General features: G+C 42.2%; 1 protein-coding gene across 5 annotated transcripts in view; it reads right to left on the bottom strand.

Moving 5' to 3' along the window:
* pip5k1cb (phosphatidylinositol-4-phosphate 5-kinase, type I, gamma b) overlaps nucleotides 1-20,974 on the bottom strand; it is a 39,391-nt gene that overhangs the window by 16,008 nt on the left and 2,409 nt on the right. For all 5 annotated transcript variants that reach the window (XM_058418615.1, XM_058418617.1, XM_058418614.1 and 2 more), the window contains exons 2-5: nucleotides 3,235-3,266; nucleotides 2,701-2,793; nucleotides 2,418-2,548; nucleotides 1,868-1,985 (exon numbers count right to left, since the gene is read on the bottom strand). In XM_058418615.1, coding sequence (XP_058274598.1) covers nucleotides 1,868-1,985; nucleotides 2,418-2,548; nucleotides 2,701-2,793; nucleotides 3,235-3,266 — 374 coding nt within the window. The remainder of the gene's footprint in view (nucleotides 1-1,867; nucleotides 1,986-2,417; nucleotides 2,549-2,700; nucleotides 2,794-3,234; nucleotides 3,267-20,974) is intronic.

Raw genomic sequence — 20,974 nt, 5'->3', positions numbered from 1 at the left:
CACTTTTTATATGGTTGAATTCTCTGGTTGGTTAATTTTCCATAACAGCAGCTCTGACAGTAGAGTCAGCTATAAGCATTATATTCATACACTCTGTCTAATGTACACTGACTAGGCACAACATTATGACCACCTGTCTAATATTGTGTCAATACCACCTTTTCGCTGCCAAAAAAGCCCTGACCCGTCATGCACTGTGTATACTGACACCTTTCTATCAGAACCAGCATTAACTTCTTCAGCAATTTGAGCAACAGTAGCTTGTCTGTTGGATCGGATCACATGGGCCAGCCTTCGCTCCCCACATGCCTCAGTGAGCCTTGGCCGCCCATGACCCTGTCTCTGGTTCACCACTGTTCCTTCCTTGGACCACTTTTGACAGATACTGACCACTGCAGACCGGGAACACCCCACAAGAGCTGCAGTTTTGGACATGCTCTGATCCAGTCTTATAGCCATCACAGTTTGACCCTTCAAACTCGCTCAAATCCTTACGCTTGCCCATTTTTCCTGCTTCTAACACATCAACTTTGAGGACAAAATGTTCACTTGCTGCCTAATATATCCCACCCACTAACAGGTGCCATGATGAGGAGATCATCAGTCTTATTCACTTCACCTGTCAGCAGTCATAATGTTATGGCTGATCGGTGTATGGCTCCATAAAGCCCATGACTAATAATGCATTAACCAGATTTAATAAACATTGTTATTTCTGTAAGAAAAATGTATCATCATTGATATGATGACATTAAATTGAATGTAATTAAAAATGAATAAAAATTGTAGAATCAATAAATAGAATATTTTAAAAGGTATAAACGGAAGAAAACACTCTGGGATGTGCCTTTAAAGGAAAATAATCAACTTCAGTGTGCTAAACTGTAGCAGCGCAGCTTCCGGGATACTTCAGCATCTGTCCTGCAACTGTGATGTTTCTGAATGAAAATCAATAAGTTATTGAAAAAGTCACTATTTAATGATTGCAAGGCAAAAAAAAAACATGCTGAGGCTACAATATGTCATGATTATTTGTTTCCTCTTTATTAATACTGTTAATACTGAATTACTATAAAGGCGAGGTTTAATATTCCCTCTTGAACACTTCTATTTATTGTCATTCCCTAAGCTTTCATTTGGATAAACCCATGACACAGCTGTTCTGGGGCATAATTGAGCTGGATTGTAGCTTCTAGCCAGGAAACTGCACCCTATAAACACACACAAACCCAAACGCAGACACAAACACACACAGCCCTTTTGAGCTGAACAAACAAAGCCCTGGAAATCACATGACGTTGTCTATTTGTATTTGTTCAGCATCTGGTGCTACAACAGCAGAAGACAGAAGACACATGTGCTGATGTGATGCTCTGGTCCACGCATCCGTCGATATTTTTTTTTTTTTTTTTAGGTAATGATGTATTGATTGTGAGTGTCATTGCTGAGGTCAGCGCTGACATTTGACACGGCTGGAATTTGATGTTGTTTGTTTCGCATGCATCGACGTATTTTATCCTCACGTGTGTCACGTTGACTGACACAGAGCTTAGACGTGTCATTACCCACACCTGGGATGTTCAGCATAACTTGTCGGTGGAAGCTTTCAGAGGATCGACCTGCGTACCGTGACACACAGATCTGAGGTCAGGATCAGCACAGATCTGTTTTGTATCACTGCACATGATATAAAAGATCTCTGGGTTTAGACTGATGACTCTTTCCCCGTTGATATGACTAAAATATTCCATAATCTTGAACAAATTAGCATGGTATGAACTTGGGTCACTTGGTGTATAATGTTTACAGAAGTGTGTGTGTGTGTGTGATATTCAGTGTGTGATATAAACCGAAGTGTTCTGCTCACCAGGTAGTCGTCGGGTCGAATCCCGAAGAGTTCTCGGAAGTAGCGGAACGCCACAGGGGCGTAGGTTTTAAACCTGAAGTCTGGGTAGTGGTGCGCTGGAGTCAGATTACTGCCCTCACTGAGACACAGAGAAAAGCCAGATCAGAGAACCAGAATACGGATTGTTTCTTTAGCTTGCACTTGGATGCTAAAGGCTTCATATAAACAGGTTACAGAAACACAATGGATTTCAATAAAGAAAATGATTACATAGCATTTTTGGAAGGAATCTGCATAGACTGGTTATAACCTATATAATAATATGGCAGTTGTGTTTTGCTTCATGTGTATAATACAGGTTATTATTGTACTATTACATGTTTATTTACATGCTAAACATCTGAAAGCAAAGCTATCCAAAATGATAGCTGCATTATGATTTGTAAAGCTTTTCATTGCTGGAGAGTTAAAGTTCAGTGCTGTAAGAACTTGAGATAGTAAAACAATCTTCTCAGTGAAAACACAGCAAGTCTGTCCATAAATATACACACACACACACACACACACACACCTTGGAAAGAAGATGCTCTCCACCACATAGAAATCCTGCATGAGCACGTCTCTCTCGGGTTTGGAGCTCAGGTTGCCCACCGTGTAGCCAATGCCCAGCTGGATCGCACCTCTCAAGGCTGAAGAGGTGGTCTGTGGGTCGGAGACGGACAAAGGGGTCAAACTTCTGCACTAAAAATCTATGTGCACTCATGGTCACATGTGAACAGGGTTTAATGAATGAGGATAGGAAAGGATGCTAAAGACATTATGAGTAGGATGCTGAAGGTGTGTAGCAGGTTGACCTTTTTGTACGTGGTCTCCCCTGAGGCATCAACCCTCCGATGGCCAATCTTCTTCTCAGGGCCGGAGCCGGGGTGGCAGGATGAGGACGGCATCTGAGAGAGAGTGAGAGAGAGAGAGAGGGGAAGAGAGGAAGAGAGAGATGGAGGGAGAGAGAAACAGAGAAAGAGAGAGACATAGACATAGAGAGAGAGAGAGAGAGAGAGAAAAGAGGGAGAGAGACGATGATAGAGGGAGAGAGACGATGATAGAGAGAGAGAGAGAGAGAGAGAGAGACAGACAGAAGGAGGGACAGATAGACAAGAATAGAGAGAAACAGAGAGAGAGAGGGAGAGAGACAGAAAACAGACGGAGGGACAGAGAGACAAAAATAGAGAGAAACAGAGAGAGAGGCATAGGCATAGAGAGAAACAGAGAGAGAGCGAGAGAGAGCGAGAGAGAGAGAGAGAGAGAGAGAGAGCGAGAGAGAGAGAGAGATGCATTAATAATCAGCATGTTTTTTGTTTTATTGAATACATTTCCTCAGTAACACTCACCTCAGTTATACAGGGCTTCTTACCAGCGGCGTCTGAAACAAACACACACACACACACACACACACACAATACACCACTTTCAGTACAAAGCTTGAAAAGACAAATAATAAAAGCTCGAGTTCCAGTTCCAGTTTCTCCATCTGGACCAGTTTCCTTTATCACAGTAAAGCTGGAAACAGATCTGATTTAACTGATCTAATTCACCACCACATGAACCGGACATGATATCCTCAAATAACGTTCATCATCAGTGACAATTCCATAAATGCTGTTTGGGAAGTGAATAAAGAAAATTAGAAACATTTTAAATGTTTAACACACACACACACACACACAATCGATAAAGCTTGTGATTTCACACACTACACAACAACCAGTGCACTGATCTATAGTTGTTCTCTTTAGCCGAGAAATACAGAAATGCAGTAAATCAGCTCCAGGAACACACAGCATGATTCTCACAGCTCCTGCTCTCTCTCTCTGTGTGTGTGTGTGTGTGTGTGTGTAAACACTCCAAGGTCAAACTGGAGAAGCCAGGGGGTGTGTGTGCTTTATAAAAGTGGCCTATTTCACATGCTTATCCCCGGATCTTCACAGCATCACAGTGTAACAGAATACTACGTACAGAAATATTTCGAAGAGTGTGTGTATATGTGTGTGTGTGTGTGTTTTTGTTTGAGAGAGAGAGAGAGAGAGAGAGAGAGTCTGCTTTGGATCGTAAATCTGAAAACCGTGGAAAAACTAAATACATAATGCTTACTCTGTAAAGCTGTGTGTGTGTGTCTGTGTGTGTGTCTGTGTGTGTTTACTGCAGAGGCAGCAGTATGAACAGTCACAGCCTTTCATGAAGGACCATGTGCTTAAACCTGGAGCAGAGATGAGCTAAAATCGCCTCTGCTTCATTTGTCTGGCTGCGAGAGAGAAAGATTTACAACATGCTGACCAAACACAAACACACAAACACACACACACACAAAATCTGTCTTTATTTTTTTCCAATATTTGTAAAAGCGACGTTGGGTTGCTTGAGAAAGGCACTATATATTATATCTTCTTCTTCTTTTTCTTAATCAGAGTCAGTCGATGTTCTCTTTTAAAGATAAACACAAGGAGTAACTCAACACGGACTACCTGCTAGCTTAAAGGAGCTGTTAGGGATTTTCAGCATTTTTAGACCTGTAATAATGATGTCATGCCTTTAAAGTAATTATATAAACATTTTAAAATACAATTATTTCAGCATTCGCACCCTTGTATCTTGATTTCAAGCTTTGTATTTTTTCTGGCTCTGAAATGATTTCTGCTCCCAGCCGAAACACATAGCTTCCATGTTTCAACAGTGTGCGTGTGTGGGTGTTAGGTCAAATGAGAGAGAGAGAGAGAGAGAGAGAGAGACAGACAGACAGAGTCATTTGTCTGTCTGGGAGAGAGAGATTTACAACATGCTGACTAAACAGACACACACAAAATGTATGTTTATTTTTTCTAATATTTGCAAAAGTAGCTTGCTTGAGAAAGGCACTATATATTAACTTTTATATTTTTTCTGGCCCAGAAATCACTTCTGCTCCCAGCCAAATCACAGCAGCCATATTTCCTTACAAAAAGGCAACAAACCAGGTGTATTTAGTTTCAGCAGCGTGTATATTGGGTCAAATATGAGGCTCAGGGGCAGCAGAGGGCTTTAAAAATACGAACCGCTCCTTTAATACACCTCAGCCTGAGTACTGGTTCTTAATGGTTTATGTATACACTGTAGATCAGAATCTGATTAGGGGAAAATATCCAAAGGCAGCAGTAAAATACAGCTTTTGAAAATAAGGCCAGTGTCCCTAAAGGACATGACGAGTCCATTGTGTCCAGGGAATATATAATAATCCGAGCTGTTCTACTTGAATATGTCACAGATATATGACAGCTCCTCCTGTACCAGCGAGTGGATTACGTGATTCAGTGCATGTTCCAGCTCAGCGTTAACGTGGTCAAGAAGACCTGATCAGTGTGGCTTTCATTCCTCATAAACACACGAGGATGCAGAGCATACCTGACTAACACACTCACTTGTTGCTGTTGTGAAGATGTCAGGGATTAGTCGGAGACATTTGCTTAAACTGAACATCTTCATGCCACTCTGTAGAGGCGTCCTGTCTCTTCTTGAGCTTTTAAAGGAGAAGTTCACTTCAAAAATCTACAAATCATTTCCTTACCCCTTTGTCATCCGAGATGTTCATGTCTTTCTTTCTTCAGTCGTAAAGAAATGACGAAAACATTTCAGGATTTTTCTCCATATGGTGGACGTCAATGGTGCCCGCGAGTGTGAACTTCCAAAATGCAGTTTAAATGCAGCTTCAAAGAGCTCTAAACCTCGATCCCAACCCTGGAAGAAGACTCTTATCTAGCCAAACAATCGGTCATTTTCTAAGAAAAATTGCATACTTTTAACCCCGAAAGCGTCTAGCACTAGCTCTGGGACACGACGCTACATACTACGTAATCATGTCGGAAGGTCACTCGTGATGTAGGTGGAACTACAGACCCAGTGTTTACTAGTGTGAAGAAGGATGAGCGCTCCGAAGTTGTTGTGTGTTGATTGACACAAAGTTATATGTACCTTTTTGTTAGAAAAGTGCGTTTGATTTATTTGCACATCCTTGGTCTTTGAACGTTCTTTTTGTAAACACTGGGTCTGTAGTTCCGCCGTCACGGTTGACCTTTCGATGTGATTACGTAGTACGTAGAGCCGCGGATGTGTATCCCAGAGCTAGTGCTAGACGATCTTTTCACTAGATAAGAGCCTTCTTCCTTGGCTTGGATTGAGGTGTAGAAGCTGCATTTAAACTGCATCTTGGACGTTCAAACTCACGGGCACCACTGAAGTCCACTAAATGGAGAAAAATCCTGAAATGTTTTCCTCAAAAAACACCGTTTCTTTACGACTGAAGAAAGAAACACATGAACATCTTGGATGACGAGGGGGTGAGGAAATCATTTGTAGATTTTTGTTCTGGAAGTGAACTTCTCCTTTAATATCACTAAAATATAGCAGGTGCTGTGCGGAACAGAGCGTCTGGGGGTGTCCTGCACATCACTATCCGGTAATGACTTTAGAGTCAGACACGGCAGCTCACAGAGCCATGCTTGAGAACACAACGTGACTCATTATAGTTATTATTTGTTTGGTGCTGTTATGCGCAGTAAGGCTCTTCACCTCTTCTGAGCCACTCATGGGACACGTGTGTTATGGAAACAAATCTCGGCTTAAACACATAAACGTGAACGTGAGTGTGAGGTTCCAGCACAGGAATCGCAGCACGGTTCCAGTGCAACCCATACTCACACCCCATCCTCCACACGTGATAATGAATTTAAAAAGCTGTGGGACTAAAGCAGGAGCCAATTTTGGGACCAGCGTTCGATAATCAGCACTCACAATCTGCAAATGCAGCCTCTGTAGAGACCCAAAAGCTGTCCCACTTACTCCCACACACTCTCACATCCCTACACGCACAACCACACACTCGCTAGCCTACTTTTTTAAAGAGCGTACGGCTCGCTGAAAAGTCTAGTTCATGCAGGACACGTGCAGTTATTTTGGGGGATATTCTTTAGAGACTGTGATGCTCTAGATTTCAGACACCGTTTCATTTTCCAAACTGAATGGAAAAGAAGAAAAATCTAGGTTGACTCCGACTGTGCGGGCTGTGCATTAGACCAGCCTACTACAAATAAAATTCCATGTCATGGATTCATGTGGGAAACAGTGCGATAAGCTTGAAGCAAAAGCTTAAAAACTCATGGTGCGGATGATGGAGAGACAAAGCAGGCTGTCACGGCCGCACAAAACACGACGCGGCTGTCGGGCGAACTTCTGCGTCTGAATGGAGGATGATTCACGCGCTCTATGTTTTACTCAGCTCGCCCACGGTCAGCCCTCTGACTCCAGGCTAACACCAATCTATCAGGTACACTTGGGCAACTAATCACCATCTCTGCACACTGAAACCAGGACAAACAATGCGTAAAGGGCGAGGCAGGTGAACTAGTGCAGAGTCAATAGCAAGAAGTAGGCAGGAATTCTAATGGATATAAAAGCAGAAGAGGAAAAAAAAAAATGACGGTGCAGGAGCAAGGCGCTGAAATAAAAAGGAGAACATCTGGGTTTATTACAGAGATGTGAGGCATGCGATTGGTCATGTGACGTCACTGTAGAGCCTTGGTGCGGCTCTGATTGGAAGCACCTGATTTAATTCAGAAATTTTGACTGAACTAGGTTAGGTAGGTAAGACTGAAATGAATTAATCATCTGATAGCTTAAACACGACCAGCATTTCTACCATGGAGAGTGTAATAATAATGTAATAATATTACTAGCTGTAGAGTCTGCGTTCTGTTTAGATGCGAGAAAAAAATAACAGAATTTAACAGGACAGAATTTTTTAATTTCATCACCAGAGTTTGTTAGATTTGACGCAAAATTCGAAGTATATTTACTATTTTTCTTTCTTATATAGTACACTTGTCTAATGTTAGCTAAGACAAACATGTACACTATTAGATAAAAAGTAAGTGAAGAAACCTTGCATTGCTGAGGGCATGTGAGATGATGTAGAAGGGGGCGGAGCTTCTGGGCAGCATCGCTTTTTATATTCCAGAGCTGGAATATAAGTCTTGCTTATTTTCAAGTAAAAACTCGTACATATTACTTATGAGCTATTATCACACATAGGCGCAACCTGACACACAAATTCCAAGCTGATATACGTGAAAGCAGCTGAAACTACAATTCACTGTTCGAGAAAACCCCAAAAACAACTCAACAAAAGCTTAAGGAAGTTCAAACTCTGACTCCTTCACTGCTTCTCCAGAGATTTATGATCCCGAGACAGGACGTCCTGCTTCAGAACGCTCTCAGAAACACGAGCATGGCTCAATATCGAGAACGATCCGGAAACAGCAGAGCCGTAATTCCTAATGAACATCTTTACAGAAGTTCAGCTATGATACACAAACATCATTATGGGTAGGAAATACACACCTCAGATGTCATGCGGCTCCTGGCGGGACGAGTGATGCTCGGGGTTTTGCGTAGATCTTTTCTATTTGTGGGCTGATCGGTGCGAAGAGGCTAAAACTCAATAGGATTAGTAGAAGGGAGCTAATCGGATGGCACGAGTCTAACTAGATCGCGTCATTGGCTAGCGGAAGTGCTGAACGGCCAATCAAGGGCTGAGATTAGGCTCAAGGGTGGGTTTGAAGACAAGATAGCGCAAGGACAAGAGCAGAGGAGAAACAACACAGGCTGTCACTTTACTGTCGTTCATTCTGTGTGGAGAAATTCAGACTCGATAAAAATAAAAAATATATATATAAAAAGTCTATCATAACACAATTTTCTTGTTTTAATAATTTAATAATTACATTCATTTTAATTGTATTTTAGTACTGCATCTTTACTGGTCTCTTTTTCTGTATTACTTTATTTTTCAATGGTGCAATAGGCAAAACTTCAGCAAGATCAAGACTCTAATGCTTAAAGATTTCAAAGCTAACTAGAGTTAAAATTCTGATTATACTCATTTATCATAATGTTCATGAAGGTAATAAATGACTCTTGGAGAAATAAAAATGACTGGAATGACATCTTGGGAAAGTGATGCTAATGTTTATTCAGGTTTTCTTAACTTTCTTGTCATTAAGTTATTTGCAAAGCACAGGAGGATTTCTTGGAGAATTATCCGGCTGCGCTGGACGCTTGCTGATTTCAGTGAGATAGGATGGAGTGAAGAGGCACTGGGATGTGTCTAAATGAAACATATGAATGGAAAAGACTAATAAATCTAAACACTAATAAGCAAACTGGACCATTAAACAGTTTTCTAAACGTGTTTCCTCAACCACGTAATACAACTGTATTATGAATGACATATTTTTTATCATGTTTTGCATATTTTCTAGCTATTTATCCAGTACAAACTTAAGATCTATAAAATTGTCCACTTCATCTTTAAATAAAATCACCACAATGCTATCACTAGGAGTTTTTTAGCAACCCCATATATCAAATTAAAATTTTATTCGTCACATACACAATCATACCAGTGTGACATGCGGTGAAATGCTTTTTTTGACAATCTGGGTTATAAAAATAAATATAAAAAAATTAAAATAAATAGAATAATAAGGAAATAAAATGGAATTTTGCTACACAATAAATTGGAAAAAAAAAAAAAAAAAATATATATATATATATATATATATATATATATATATATATATATATATATAAAAATAAAGCATGTGAATACAGATTCCATGATGCACGTTGTGTATCATGGAACGCCATACGGAATTATGGGAATATGGAATTATGTCATATCATCGATCCCTAACATCACCTAATCGCAATAATCTGAGCTAATCATGATTTCATTTCACAACAAGTTATATACTGTATAGGACTGTCAATAAAATCTTGAATCAACTAAACAAAAAGTCCACAGTCATGTTTACATACAAAATATTGTAGAAGTCAAGCAGGAGACATCGCCAAACACGTGGCTACTTGCATAATGAAATTCCTTCACCACCTTTATTTTAATCTTTATTCTTGGTTAAATGTTTTGAAAGTTCTGTGTGGACAAGTCAGTATGAGGTCAAATGTCAATCTTTTCTCAGGCTCCTCCCACTGCATTGATTAGAAACTCTAGCAAACAGTTTGGCGCTGACTGTTCTGTTAACGGTGAGAGTGTAGACGAGCTTCTCTCCTTTACCTGCTTGTGTTTGTGTGTTCATTTATCCTGACCCTAATCCTACTGGAGTGCAGCAGCTGCCAGACGTCCCGTGTCTCTGAAACAGAGGATTATTCTGGAAGGACAGAGACTGTCTAGATCACGTCTGCAAAAATCAGCCAAGACCTTTCATACTCTTTCTTATATACACTATATTGGCAAAAGTTTTGGGACGTCTGCCTTTACATGCACATGAATTTAATATGGAGTTGGCCCGTCCTTTGCTTAGCTTCAATTCATCTGGGAACGCTTTCCACAAGGTTTAGGAGTGTGTTTATGGGAATTTTTGACCATTCCTCTAGAAGCGCATTTGTGAGGTCAGGAACTGATGTTAGATGAGAAAGCCTGGTTCGCAGTCTCCGCTTTAAGTCATCCCAAAGGTATTCTATCAGGTTGAGGTCAGGACTCTGTGCAGGCCAGGCAAGTTCCTCCACACCAAACTCATCCATGTCTTTATGGACCTTGCTTTGTGCACTGGTGTGCAGTTATGTTGGAACAGGGAGGGGTCATCCCCAAACTGTTCCCACAAAGTTGGGAGCATGAAGTTATCCAAAATGTCTTGGTATGCTGAAGCATTAAGAGTTCCTTTCACTGGAACTAAGTGGCCAAGCCTAACCCCCGAATTCAATGATTTGGAGAGGTGTCCCAAAACTTTTGCCAATATAGTGTATGTTTGAATGTTATCATGTTATCAATTTTTCACTTTAAAAGAACAATTTCTCAAATAGTTCAAACCTGATAAAGCTGGCATGCTGATGACTGTGAAGAGTAACACATACCGAGCAAATTTCTGGACTGAAATTTTCTCAGGGATGAGAAGTGAAGTGAGAAAAACACAGACTGTGGAGTATCAATAGCTGTACTGTCTGAATCGAGCTTTTGCATAAACTCTGCTCCACTGATATGTGTGCAAAAAGCAAAACGTTGCTCACAGCATGTCCTCTTATACATTTTACTATCACATGCCACCACAACCTGTGTGAAAAGCCCTCATCTGCATGCCTATTAGCAATACCACACTCATCTGCATGAAGATTTGTCGCTGAACAGTGAAGTGCATTTTGGACACGTAGCATCGGTGGGTGTCAGGATTCCCTCTGAGCTACGAATTTATCAAACTCATCTTAAAGAAATATACTGACGTTACCAGAACCAAGAATTAACGTTAACATAGATGTGTAGCGTCCTGGGTTCAAGTCTCGCTCCCGCTCACTGTGTGTGTGGAGTTTGCATGTTCTCCCCGTGCATGGTGGGTTTCCTCCAGGTGCTCCGGTTTCCTCCCACAGTCCAAAGACATGCTTCTAGGCTGATTGGAGTCTCAAAATTGCCCATAGTGTATGATTGTGTGAGTGAATGAGTGTGTGTGCCCTGCAGTGGGTTGGAACTCTGTCCAGAGTGTATCCTGCCTTGATGCCCGATGACACCTGAGATAGGCACAGGCTCCCCGTGACCCGTGGATAGATCGGATAAGCGGTATAGACAATGAAATGAAATGAATAGATGTGTAGCAAAATTTGATTAACATTCACAGGATATTTAAAAACAAGACAATATTTTATAAAGAAACTTCACCATGTCCATCACTCTGTGGCTCAAATTTAATAAAGGCAGCAAATGGCATATGACATTTCAAGAAAAAATGCCTAAATGTGAACAAAAATGTCAGATAAAATGCACAGGGATACAGAGGAAAGCCTTACAGAGGGTCCAAATAGGTTAGGAAATGTTGTAAAGGTAAAGAGCAGATATACAAAGGGAGATACAAACTTATAAACATCAGGGATTTGTTCACTCATAATAATTTTAGCTCCTATTTGACCATTAGGGTTGCTACTCCTAATGAAAAAGCTTCTGTGACAACCAACACACTAAAAGATGCCTTTTCATTTAGTCCACTTTTACACTCCAATGTACGTATGACCCAAATATGAAAGTCCACCTGTAACGTGAGGTTATTAGCCACAGGATGCAAGTCAGCCATCAAAGTTCATAGCACCGGTGAAACACATTCGAACAGGTCAAAACCATGAAACCCAGAAACAGGAAGTAAGTCACAGGAAGTGAGACTCAGTGAGACTTCATTTCAGAAATGCAACCGTTGGACAGACCCGACAGGGTAGAAATAACTAAAGCAATCACAGAATCATGAAAAGGACAAGACACACGAGGTGTTAAACAAACACACACAATAACCCAGAACAAAATGTCACACAAAGTGTGATGAAAGTAAACGTGGGCTGAATTTCATTTGTCTCACACATCTTTTCATTTTCAGCTTATACAGCAATCTCGGAGTGATTTAAGCGCAATGTCAGTCACAGTCCCACTCTGACCGCCACTTGGCTAATCCTACCAGATAAAACATTTAATTACGCGAGCCTCAGGTTACCGTGAAATCAATCTCCGCTCTGGGAAATGGCAGAGATGACACCGAACGGTCCGGTTCTTAGGAGCGAGGATGCCACAGCAACGTTGTTCCCGAACATCTGAATGATCCTCCTGATCCTCCGAGCGTGATGTGACAGTTACAGAGAATCATAATTGGAGGATTTCACAATGATTGCACTGCATATGGAAAGATATGCTGAGACAGCAGGTGTGGATAATTGGAGGTCTCAACCACATAAGAACCACTGCATTGTGGGTAATGCTGCCATCTGTGAGAAAATCCATCGGTATGACCCAGTAAAGCCGTTTATGTGGAGAGCGATGGGGTGCTATAAAAGACATGCAGAGTGTGAACCTGGCCAAAGATGATGATCGTGTGTGTGTGTGTGTTAAATTGGATAAATCAGAGAAACCAAAAATACACTTCATGTTACACACTGAGCATGTTTAGGATGATATTCTGAACTCTTGCAGGTGTATGTGTGTGTGTATGTGTGTGTGTGTGGGGGGGAGGTCCGAGTATGATGAGAAATTTAACAGAAGAGTGTGTGGTCATGTCGTCTGCGTCTTTTTTCACCTCAAACAAAAACTGTTCAGTGTCAGTGTAAGGAGTCTCCAGTGTCAGTGTAAGGAGTCTCCAGTGTCAGTGTAAGGAGTCTCCAGTGTCAGTGTAAGGAGTCTCCAGTGTCAGTGTAAGGAGTCTCCAGTGTCAGTGTAAGGAGTCTCCAGTGTCAGTGTAAGGAGTCTCCAGTGTCAGTGTCAGTGTAAGGAGTCTCCAGTGTCAGTGTCAGTGTAAGGAGTCTCCAGTGTCAGTGTCAGTGTAAGGAGTCTCCAGTGTTAGTGTCAGTGTAAGGAGTCTCCAGTGTCAGTGTCAGTGTAAGGAGTCTCCAGTGTCAGTGTCAGTGTAAGGAGTCTCCAGTGTCAGTGTAAGGAGTCTCCAGTGTCAGTGTAAGGAGTCTCCAGTGTCAGTGTCAGTGTAAGGAGTCTCCAGTGTCAGTGTAAGGAGTCTCCAGTGTCAGTGTAAGGAGTCTCCAGTGTCAGTGTAAGGAGTCTCCAGTGTCAGTGTCAGTGTAAGGAGTCTCCAGTGTCAGTGTCAGTGTAAGGAGTCTCCAGTGTCAGTGTCAGTGTAAGGAGTCTCCAGTGTCAGTGTCAGTGTAAGGAGTCTCCAGTGTCAGTGTCAGTGTAAGGAGTCTCCAGTGTCAGTGTAAGGAGTCTCCAGTGTCAGTGTCAGTGTAAGGAGTCTCCAGTGTCAGTGTAAGGAGTCTCCAGTGTCAGTGTAAGGAGTCTCCAGTGTCAGTGTAAGGAGTCTCCAGTGTCAGTGTCAGTGTAAGGAGTCTCCAGTGTCAGTGTCAGTGTAAGGAGTCTCCAGTGTCAGTGTAAGGAGTCTCCAGTGTCAGTGTAAGGAGTCTCCAGTGTCAGTGTCAGTGTAAGGAGTCTCCAGTGTCAGTGTCAGTGTAAGGAGTCTCCAGTGTCAGTGTAAGGAGTCTCCAGTGTCAGTGTAAGGAGTCTCCAGTGTCAGTGTCAGTGTAAGGAGTCTCCAGTGTCAGTGTCAGTGTAAGGAGTCTCCAGTGTCAGTGTCAGTGTAAGGAGTCTCCAGTGTCAGTGTCAGTGTAAGGAGTCTCCAGTGTCAGTGTCAGTGTAAGGAGTCTCCAGTGTCAGTGTCAGTGTAAGGAGTCTCCAGTGTCAGTGTCAGTGTAAGGAGTCTCCAGTGTCAGTGTCAGTGTAAGGAGTCTCCAGTGTCAGTGTCAGTGTAAGGAGTCTCCAGTGTCAGTGTCAGTGTAAGGAGTCTCCAGTGTCAGTGTAAGGAGTCTCCAGTGTCAGTGTCAGTGTAAGGAGTCTCCAGTGTTTTCCGTCAGAGGAAAGTCTTCAGTTTAGGACTTCTTAGTTTCTCTGTAACATGCTGTGTGTTTTATGTCTTATTAACTTAGAAAGAGCAAAAATTAAAGAGATTAGTGAGGAGATGACTGTTTTTAACATGAGTAATTGGCTTGGCTATAAATTGCTAAAAAGTAATGTGTCAGGCATTAAGCAATATAAAAATTGTACTCATTGCCTAACTGCCGAAGTAGAAGAGAAACTCTACACTTTAGAACATGCTGTTATAGGATAATAATCAACTTCCTCGTGTCCTTTCCCCTTCTCCTACAATCATCTCTTCAGCTTGTCAAGCATGTCGAATAACAACAAAGCGATCATTAGCAAGACTACTGATACAGTACTCCAAGCTGCCGCTGGTCATGTGACACAATGATGATGTCATATATCTCACGACCCCTCGGGCCCGAATGGGACTGTTCTAAACGAGTGATCCGTGATATTATACTTTCAAACTGAACTGCAGCGTCAGCTTTGTCTTTAATGACAGAAAAGCCATTTCACACACCATGGTTCAAGTCTAACGCACACACACACACACACACACAATTACACAACGACTTCTGTCAGTCCTCCTCATAACATAAGCTAAACTTTCCGACACAGCAAACAGAGGGAGAGAGACATACAGACAGAAAGACAAAGAAACTGCACACAGTTGAGCAGAGACAGACAGACAGACAGACAGACAGGCAGGCAGACAGATGGGCACATAGAGTCTGACTGACAGAAAAACAGAGATGCAAAGCAAGTAAGACGGCCAGACTGAAAGAGAGAGACAGACCGAGACAGAGTAAATTAGACAGAGTAAGACAAACAGATAGACAGTCAGACAGACATACAGAGGGACAGAAAGACAGACAGACAAAGAATGTCAGAGTTAGATAAATAAATAAACAGAGAAAGACAGACAGATAGAACAGACAATCAGTCAGAAAAAGAGATGGAGAGACAAACAGAAAGGCAGAGAGATAGACAGAGAGACAGATGCAGTGTGAGAAAGAGAGATTCGGAGAAGGCAGACTGACAGACAAATAGAAAGAGACAGATAGACATAGAGACAGACCGAAACAGCAGACTAGTTCTATTAGTGTTGCTGTAAGTGTTTTGTTGTTGTGTTGGACTTTACGACCACGTGTCTATAAAAAATCTCGGGAAAAACACACACAGGTCCTCTGCAGACACGAGCTGATATTTCCATCAGGAAGCAGTAAATAATCCCTCATGTAAGCAAGTGCAGATTTTTGGAGCTGAGGAAAAAAAAAGAGAAGCACGGAGAGATGATTAATTCTGTAGTCACGCAGCAGAAACAGTGTTCGGTGCGTTAACCTTCAGGTAACCTTCTCTTCATGTGAGATAAACACAAATCAGCCAGTGGATTCCTCCACACATCACATCAACACAAACCAATCACACCATCCACGTTCAATCCCTTCAGGCACGTGTTGTTCCCATCTACGGTCAAGTCCAGAATTATTGGCACCCCCCCAAAAAATCTGTTCTTACACAGTACATATTTTTGAAGATCAAAGAGGGGTTTCTAAACTATTGGCAACCCATAGTGCCTAGGCAGAAAGACAGACGAGAGAGAGAGAGAGAGAGACAGAGAGAGCCTTTCCAGTAATTCTGAGTTGGATTCTTAATCCACTCCACCATGTGCACCTTATCAAACTCCCTTTGAGATAAAACATTCATTTAGCTTTCTCACATGTTGCTCATATGTCCAGGAAACTGTTCAACTGTTCCGAACAATTCCTTACTTGCTATTCTAAAGTGTTTAACTACATTTATATCCATATTTTTGGCTGGGCTTTAATCCTCTAAGTGTTTTTTGTTTATATATCCATTACCTCACTGGAGCAGATCGTTAAACCGTCAGCTTGTGATTCATTTCACTTCGTTTATGGGACATATGTTACTATATACTAGAGACACTTGTGCAAATGATTTTATTTTATATATATTGTGTGGTTTATTTTCCAACAATCTGAAAAACTCACGTTATTCTGCTAAAGCTAGCAATGACTTCATAGGACAGAAGACTTTGTATGCGTGAACGAAGCTTAAAACTGATAACAAAAAAGCACTGCAAGTTTCAGCAATGCAACCGAGACCCCCTTTTCACCAAGAAACATTAAATCCAGATCGTTTAAAGAGCCAGCAGTTGAGATCAGACCAGACGTGACCATAAATGAGTACCAGGAGGAGGTTTTCACGACTTGAGTAAGACTCGGAGGATGAAATGAGAGGCGTTCTGCCAGCACACTAATGATGTATTGCTACTCATGCTGATGAAGCGTAAGTGCACAGAGACGGTGGATTTCAGCAATCAGGACACCGACACACCCTCAAGAGTCACAGAGGGGCCACGTTCCTGTCTGTTACGCCCCGTGTGGGAGAAATTCAACTGTAAATGTGATTCAGTGTAAGAGAAATGGCCCTCTTTCCTCAGGAGACAAAAATCCATTTCATCAGCTTTCCCAACATAGTAGATTTCACGTTGTTTATTTTTACACAACCTTCAAGAAATGCTTAAGAGGGCTAAAGATAGAGGGTTATTTTTAGCCGTCACTGTGAATATGCTGGTAATGAATCCCTTTTCACTCGAGGCCATTCATATTTAATGTGCACTCATCCACTCTGGCCATCATTAAAAGGCTTTTATCCTGCAGAAAACATGTTAAAAGATCAACTACAGCACTCACAGGAGATACGTTATTTGTGTAAAGCGACTGCGTTTGTGTCATCAGACACACACAACAGATTTTGGCCATTTGCTTCCAACTACAAAAGCTCAAGAGAGGCAGCTAAAATGGAAACAACACACAACAGTGAATATAGAAAGGAAGAATGCTTGAGCATGCGGTGTGATTTTTTACACTTGAGTGTAAAAATGTCTGCCGTGATGTATGTGTGTGTGCGTGTGTGTTGGTGGAGCCCATCGCACCCAGCAGAGATGCATGTGCTGCAGCCAGAAAGCGGTGGAATCGCTGCTTCACTCCAAGGCAGGCACTGAATCATGGAATCACTGAATCACTAACTCACTGAGTCACTTAGATCTGCAATGCTGCAGCACCATTCAGACTCTCCTTTTAAACAGTAAGAAAGAGAGAGAAGCATGGAAGCACAGAGATTTTATTGCAGCGTGGTTTTATTCCAGTGAGAAAGTGATTTGACTCAGAATTAACTCAAAAGCAGGAACTGAATCAAATGTGTCATGTATTTTACAGATGCAAGCTGCAGCGCTGCTGAAATGCCATGTGCTCTGGAGATTCAGACAAATAAACATAAAGAGGAAATGGTTTAAAGTAATATTTTACATGATTATTTTGTCATTTACTGTGTGCCGGCTCAGTGCTCAGGTGGTTTTTGTGATTCCCTGCTATTACATGAAAAAGTCAGCACTACACAGCCCTCAGCCAGGGTTTCATTGCTGTTTGAATTGTTAAATTATGTGAAAACAGTAAAGAAAAGTAGAACAGAAAAAAGTAACCAGAACACAAACCACAGTCTCAGCTTCAATAAAACATCTAACCAAGCAGGATAAGCAGGTACCTCTAACTTCCTGTCAATCCACTATTCAGAAAGCTCTGCCTCTTTTCATTAGCCTCACAATTTTGGGTGTGGCTTTGTAGCATTTCTCTGCCTTAGGGTGTGGCCTCAACATCTGTTTCATACAGTGATGAAACCTCAACGCCTCATTCACAGTAAAGGAGGCGTGGCCTCAACACCTCAGTCACAGTAAAGGAGGCATGGCTTCTACACCTCAGTCACAGTAAAGAAGGCGTGGCCTCGACACCTATCAGTTACAGTATAGGAGGCGTGGTCTCAACACTCCAGTCACAGTGAAGGAGGTGTGGCCTCAATACCCCTGTCATAGTAAAAGAGGCATGACCTCAACACATATCAGTTATAGTACAAGAGGCATGGATTCAGCACCCCAGTCTTGTTGAATTAGGCGTGGCTCAACACTCCAGTCACAGTAAAGGGGGTGTGGTTTCTACACCTCAGTCACAGTAAAGGGGGCGTGGGCTCAACCCATATCAGTTACAGTACAGGAGGTGTGGATTCAGCACCCCAGCCATGTTGAATTAGGCGTGGCTCAACACTCCAGTCACAGTGAAGGGGGTGTGGCCTCAATACCCCAGTCATAGTGAAGGAGGCGTGACCTCAACGTGTCAGTCACAGTGAATGAGGCGTGGCCTCAAAACCTCAGTCACAGAACAGGAGGCGTGGCCTCAACATCTATCAGTTACAGTACAGGAAGCATGGCCTTAACACCCCAGCTATGTTGATGAAGGTGTGGCCTCAACACCCCAGTCACAGTAAAGGAGGTGTGGCCTCAACACATCAGTTACAGAACAGAAGACGTGGCCTTAGCACCCCAGTCACGTTGAACGAGGCGTGGCCTCAATAATCCAGTCACAATGAAGTAGGTGTGGCATATGGGTTTCTTACAGCTAACACTTTTCTATTAGCATCAAACTGTTTGCACTGAATCACCACCAGCTCTGGCTCATTATATATTAAATGGCTGGCTGCTTGAACTGTGTACTTTGTACAGCGGATCATGTAAAATGATCACCGCGTTGTTTTAAAAGGAACGATCCACACCCCTGGGAGCAAACATCTGTGGAGTCGAATTTCCTGTAGGGCTTTTAAACAAGTCTCATCACCACACGCCTCTCATCTCCTCCTGCCTTTCACGGCAAGACTATACACTACAGGGCTGCTGCGCCGTAATCTAGCGTGACATCAGACTATTAACGTCGCATTTTAACTTTCAGTGCTTGGAGTGATGGAGAGAATGCAGAATCACAGACATGTTTCTGAGAAAATCCCTGCGGGATAAACGCCTACAGCAGGGGCCACACTTCAGGCCTTTAAAGTGCGATAAACACAATGCAAATGAGCCTGAGAGTGGGATTTCTCACAATCTCTGCAGGTCTAAGTGCTAAAGATTTTTCATTAAGCTCCGGGTCTGTATGGATTACTAACCACTTAATTCATAATTATCAAGCCAAAACATCACACGGAGCCCACATGACAGCATTAGAACAAATGATAGCAATAAGTTTTACCCTAATGATGCTCGGAGCACGAAGAACTTGTCTAGCGAATTTCTTATTATAGCACACAAGAGATCCATACGAGCTCCAAGAGACACACATAAACCTTCATGTCCTGTTGCATGTCTTACCTCTTTAGTTCACTTTCTATACGCTGAAAAATCCAGCTGCTCATTCGTGCAGTTATCCAATCGGCTGATCATTGCAATGGGGGAAAATGTGATCTCGGAGACCTTGACCATGGGATGGTTAATGGTTGTTAGTCCCAGACAGATTGGTTTGAGTATTACAGAAATTGGTGAGTCTCTAGAGTTTAGACAAAAAACGTCAAGTTCTGTAAAGATAAGTTGTCTTTATTTGTCACATATAGATCATTGCACAGTGAAATTCTTTCTTTGTATATCCCATCCCTGGTCAGAGCACAGGGTCAGCCATGATACAGCTCCCCTGGAGCAGGGTGGGTTGGGGACCTTGCTCAAGAGTCTAACAGTGGCAGCTTGGCGATGCTAGGGCTTGAACCCCCAATCATCCGGTCAATGACCCAGAGCTCCCCAAATGCAGATAAATGGCATGAAGAATGCTGAGACTGGCTCAAGCTGACAGGGAGACTCTGATAACTCAAGTAACCATCCTTTACACCCGTGGTGAACGGAAAAGCATCTCGGAATGTGCAAAATGGTGAACCCTGAGGTGGACGTGATTCCGCGGCAGAAAGCCACTTCGGATTCTAGTCCTGTTAGCCAAGGATGTTTACAGCTTTAGGTTAGGCATTAAGTTTAAACTATGCACCTCTTTCCTTCTGGTGACCTCTATCATACCTGGAAAAACCCTAGGGCTATATATATATGTGTGTGTGTGTGTGTGTGTATGTGGGAGTGTGTGTGAGCTTGCAGCACGAATGAGCACGTCTGAGGCTGAAAACTTCCCTGACACAGAAATAAAACCAGGCCATTAGTGGGAACTGAAAACCTTCACACAGTTCTGTATAAAAAATCAGTAACTGGGATTATTATGAAAGGGGATTATGGGTGATTACAGTGCATGGTCAAGTAGACTTGAGAGGAAGCTGTTTTGCCAGAGTGTATTAATGTCTGATTAATAAAGGAAAACACTCAGCGGGAACCTTTCAGCTTGATTGGTGTGCTGACTGTCATAACCATAACTTCAATAAAATTGCACATTTTCTTAAAAATTAATCCGAGCGCAGACCACTGACCGTTAATTTCAGCTTCTATGTTGACCTTTTAACTAAATCGCTTCACTTGCTTTAAAACACTTTTACGTGTACTACTTCCTCTCCTCTTTTTCCTCTTATACGCTGCAGACTCTCAGCACATAACTACACCCTCATTTCAGACGATATTCTGTCTTTATAATAAGCCTGTCCCTAATACACCTTAATAACTTCCCCAAGGGTAGGTTTAGATCACGCACTTCACATCTCCGCTCTCTCTCTCACACACACACACACACACACACACACACACACGGTGCAAGAAGCATGCCCGAGTGCTGAAGCGATGCTGGAATCAAGCTCTTAACTTCGAGGACACTGTTTTAGTGCTATTATTATCATCGGTAGTGCCTCCGATTCCTCGGCTAGGAGCAATTTTGCCATCC

Source organism: Hemibagrus wyckioides, linkage group LG20, assembly GCF_019097595.1.
Source record: "Hemibagrus wyckioides isolate EC202008001 linkage group LG20, SWU_Hwy_1.0, whole genome shotgun sequence".
In the NCBI taxonomy this organism is placed as follows: Eukaryota; Metazoa; Chordata; class Actinopteri; order Siluriformes; family Bagridae; genus Hemibagrus; species Hemibagrus wyckioides.
This window is presented reverse-complemented; position numbering and strand designations above follow the sequence as displayed.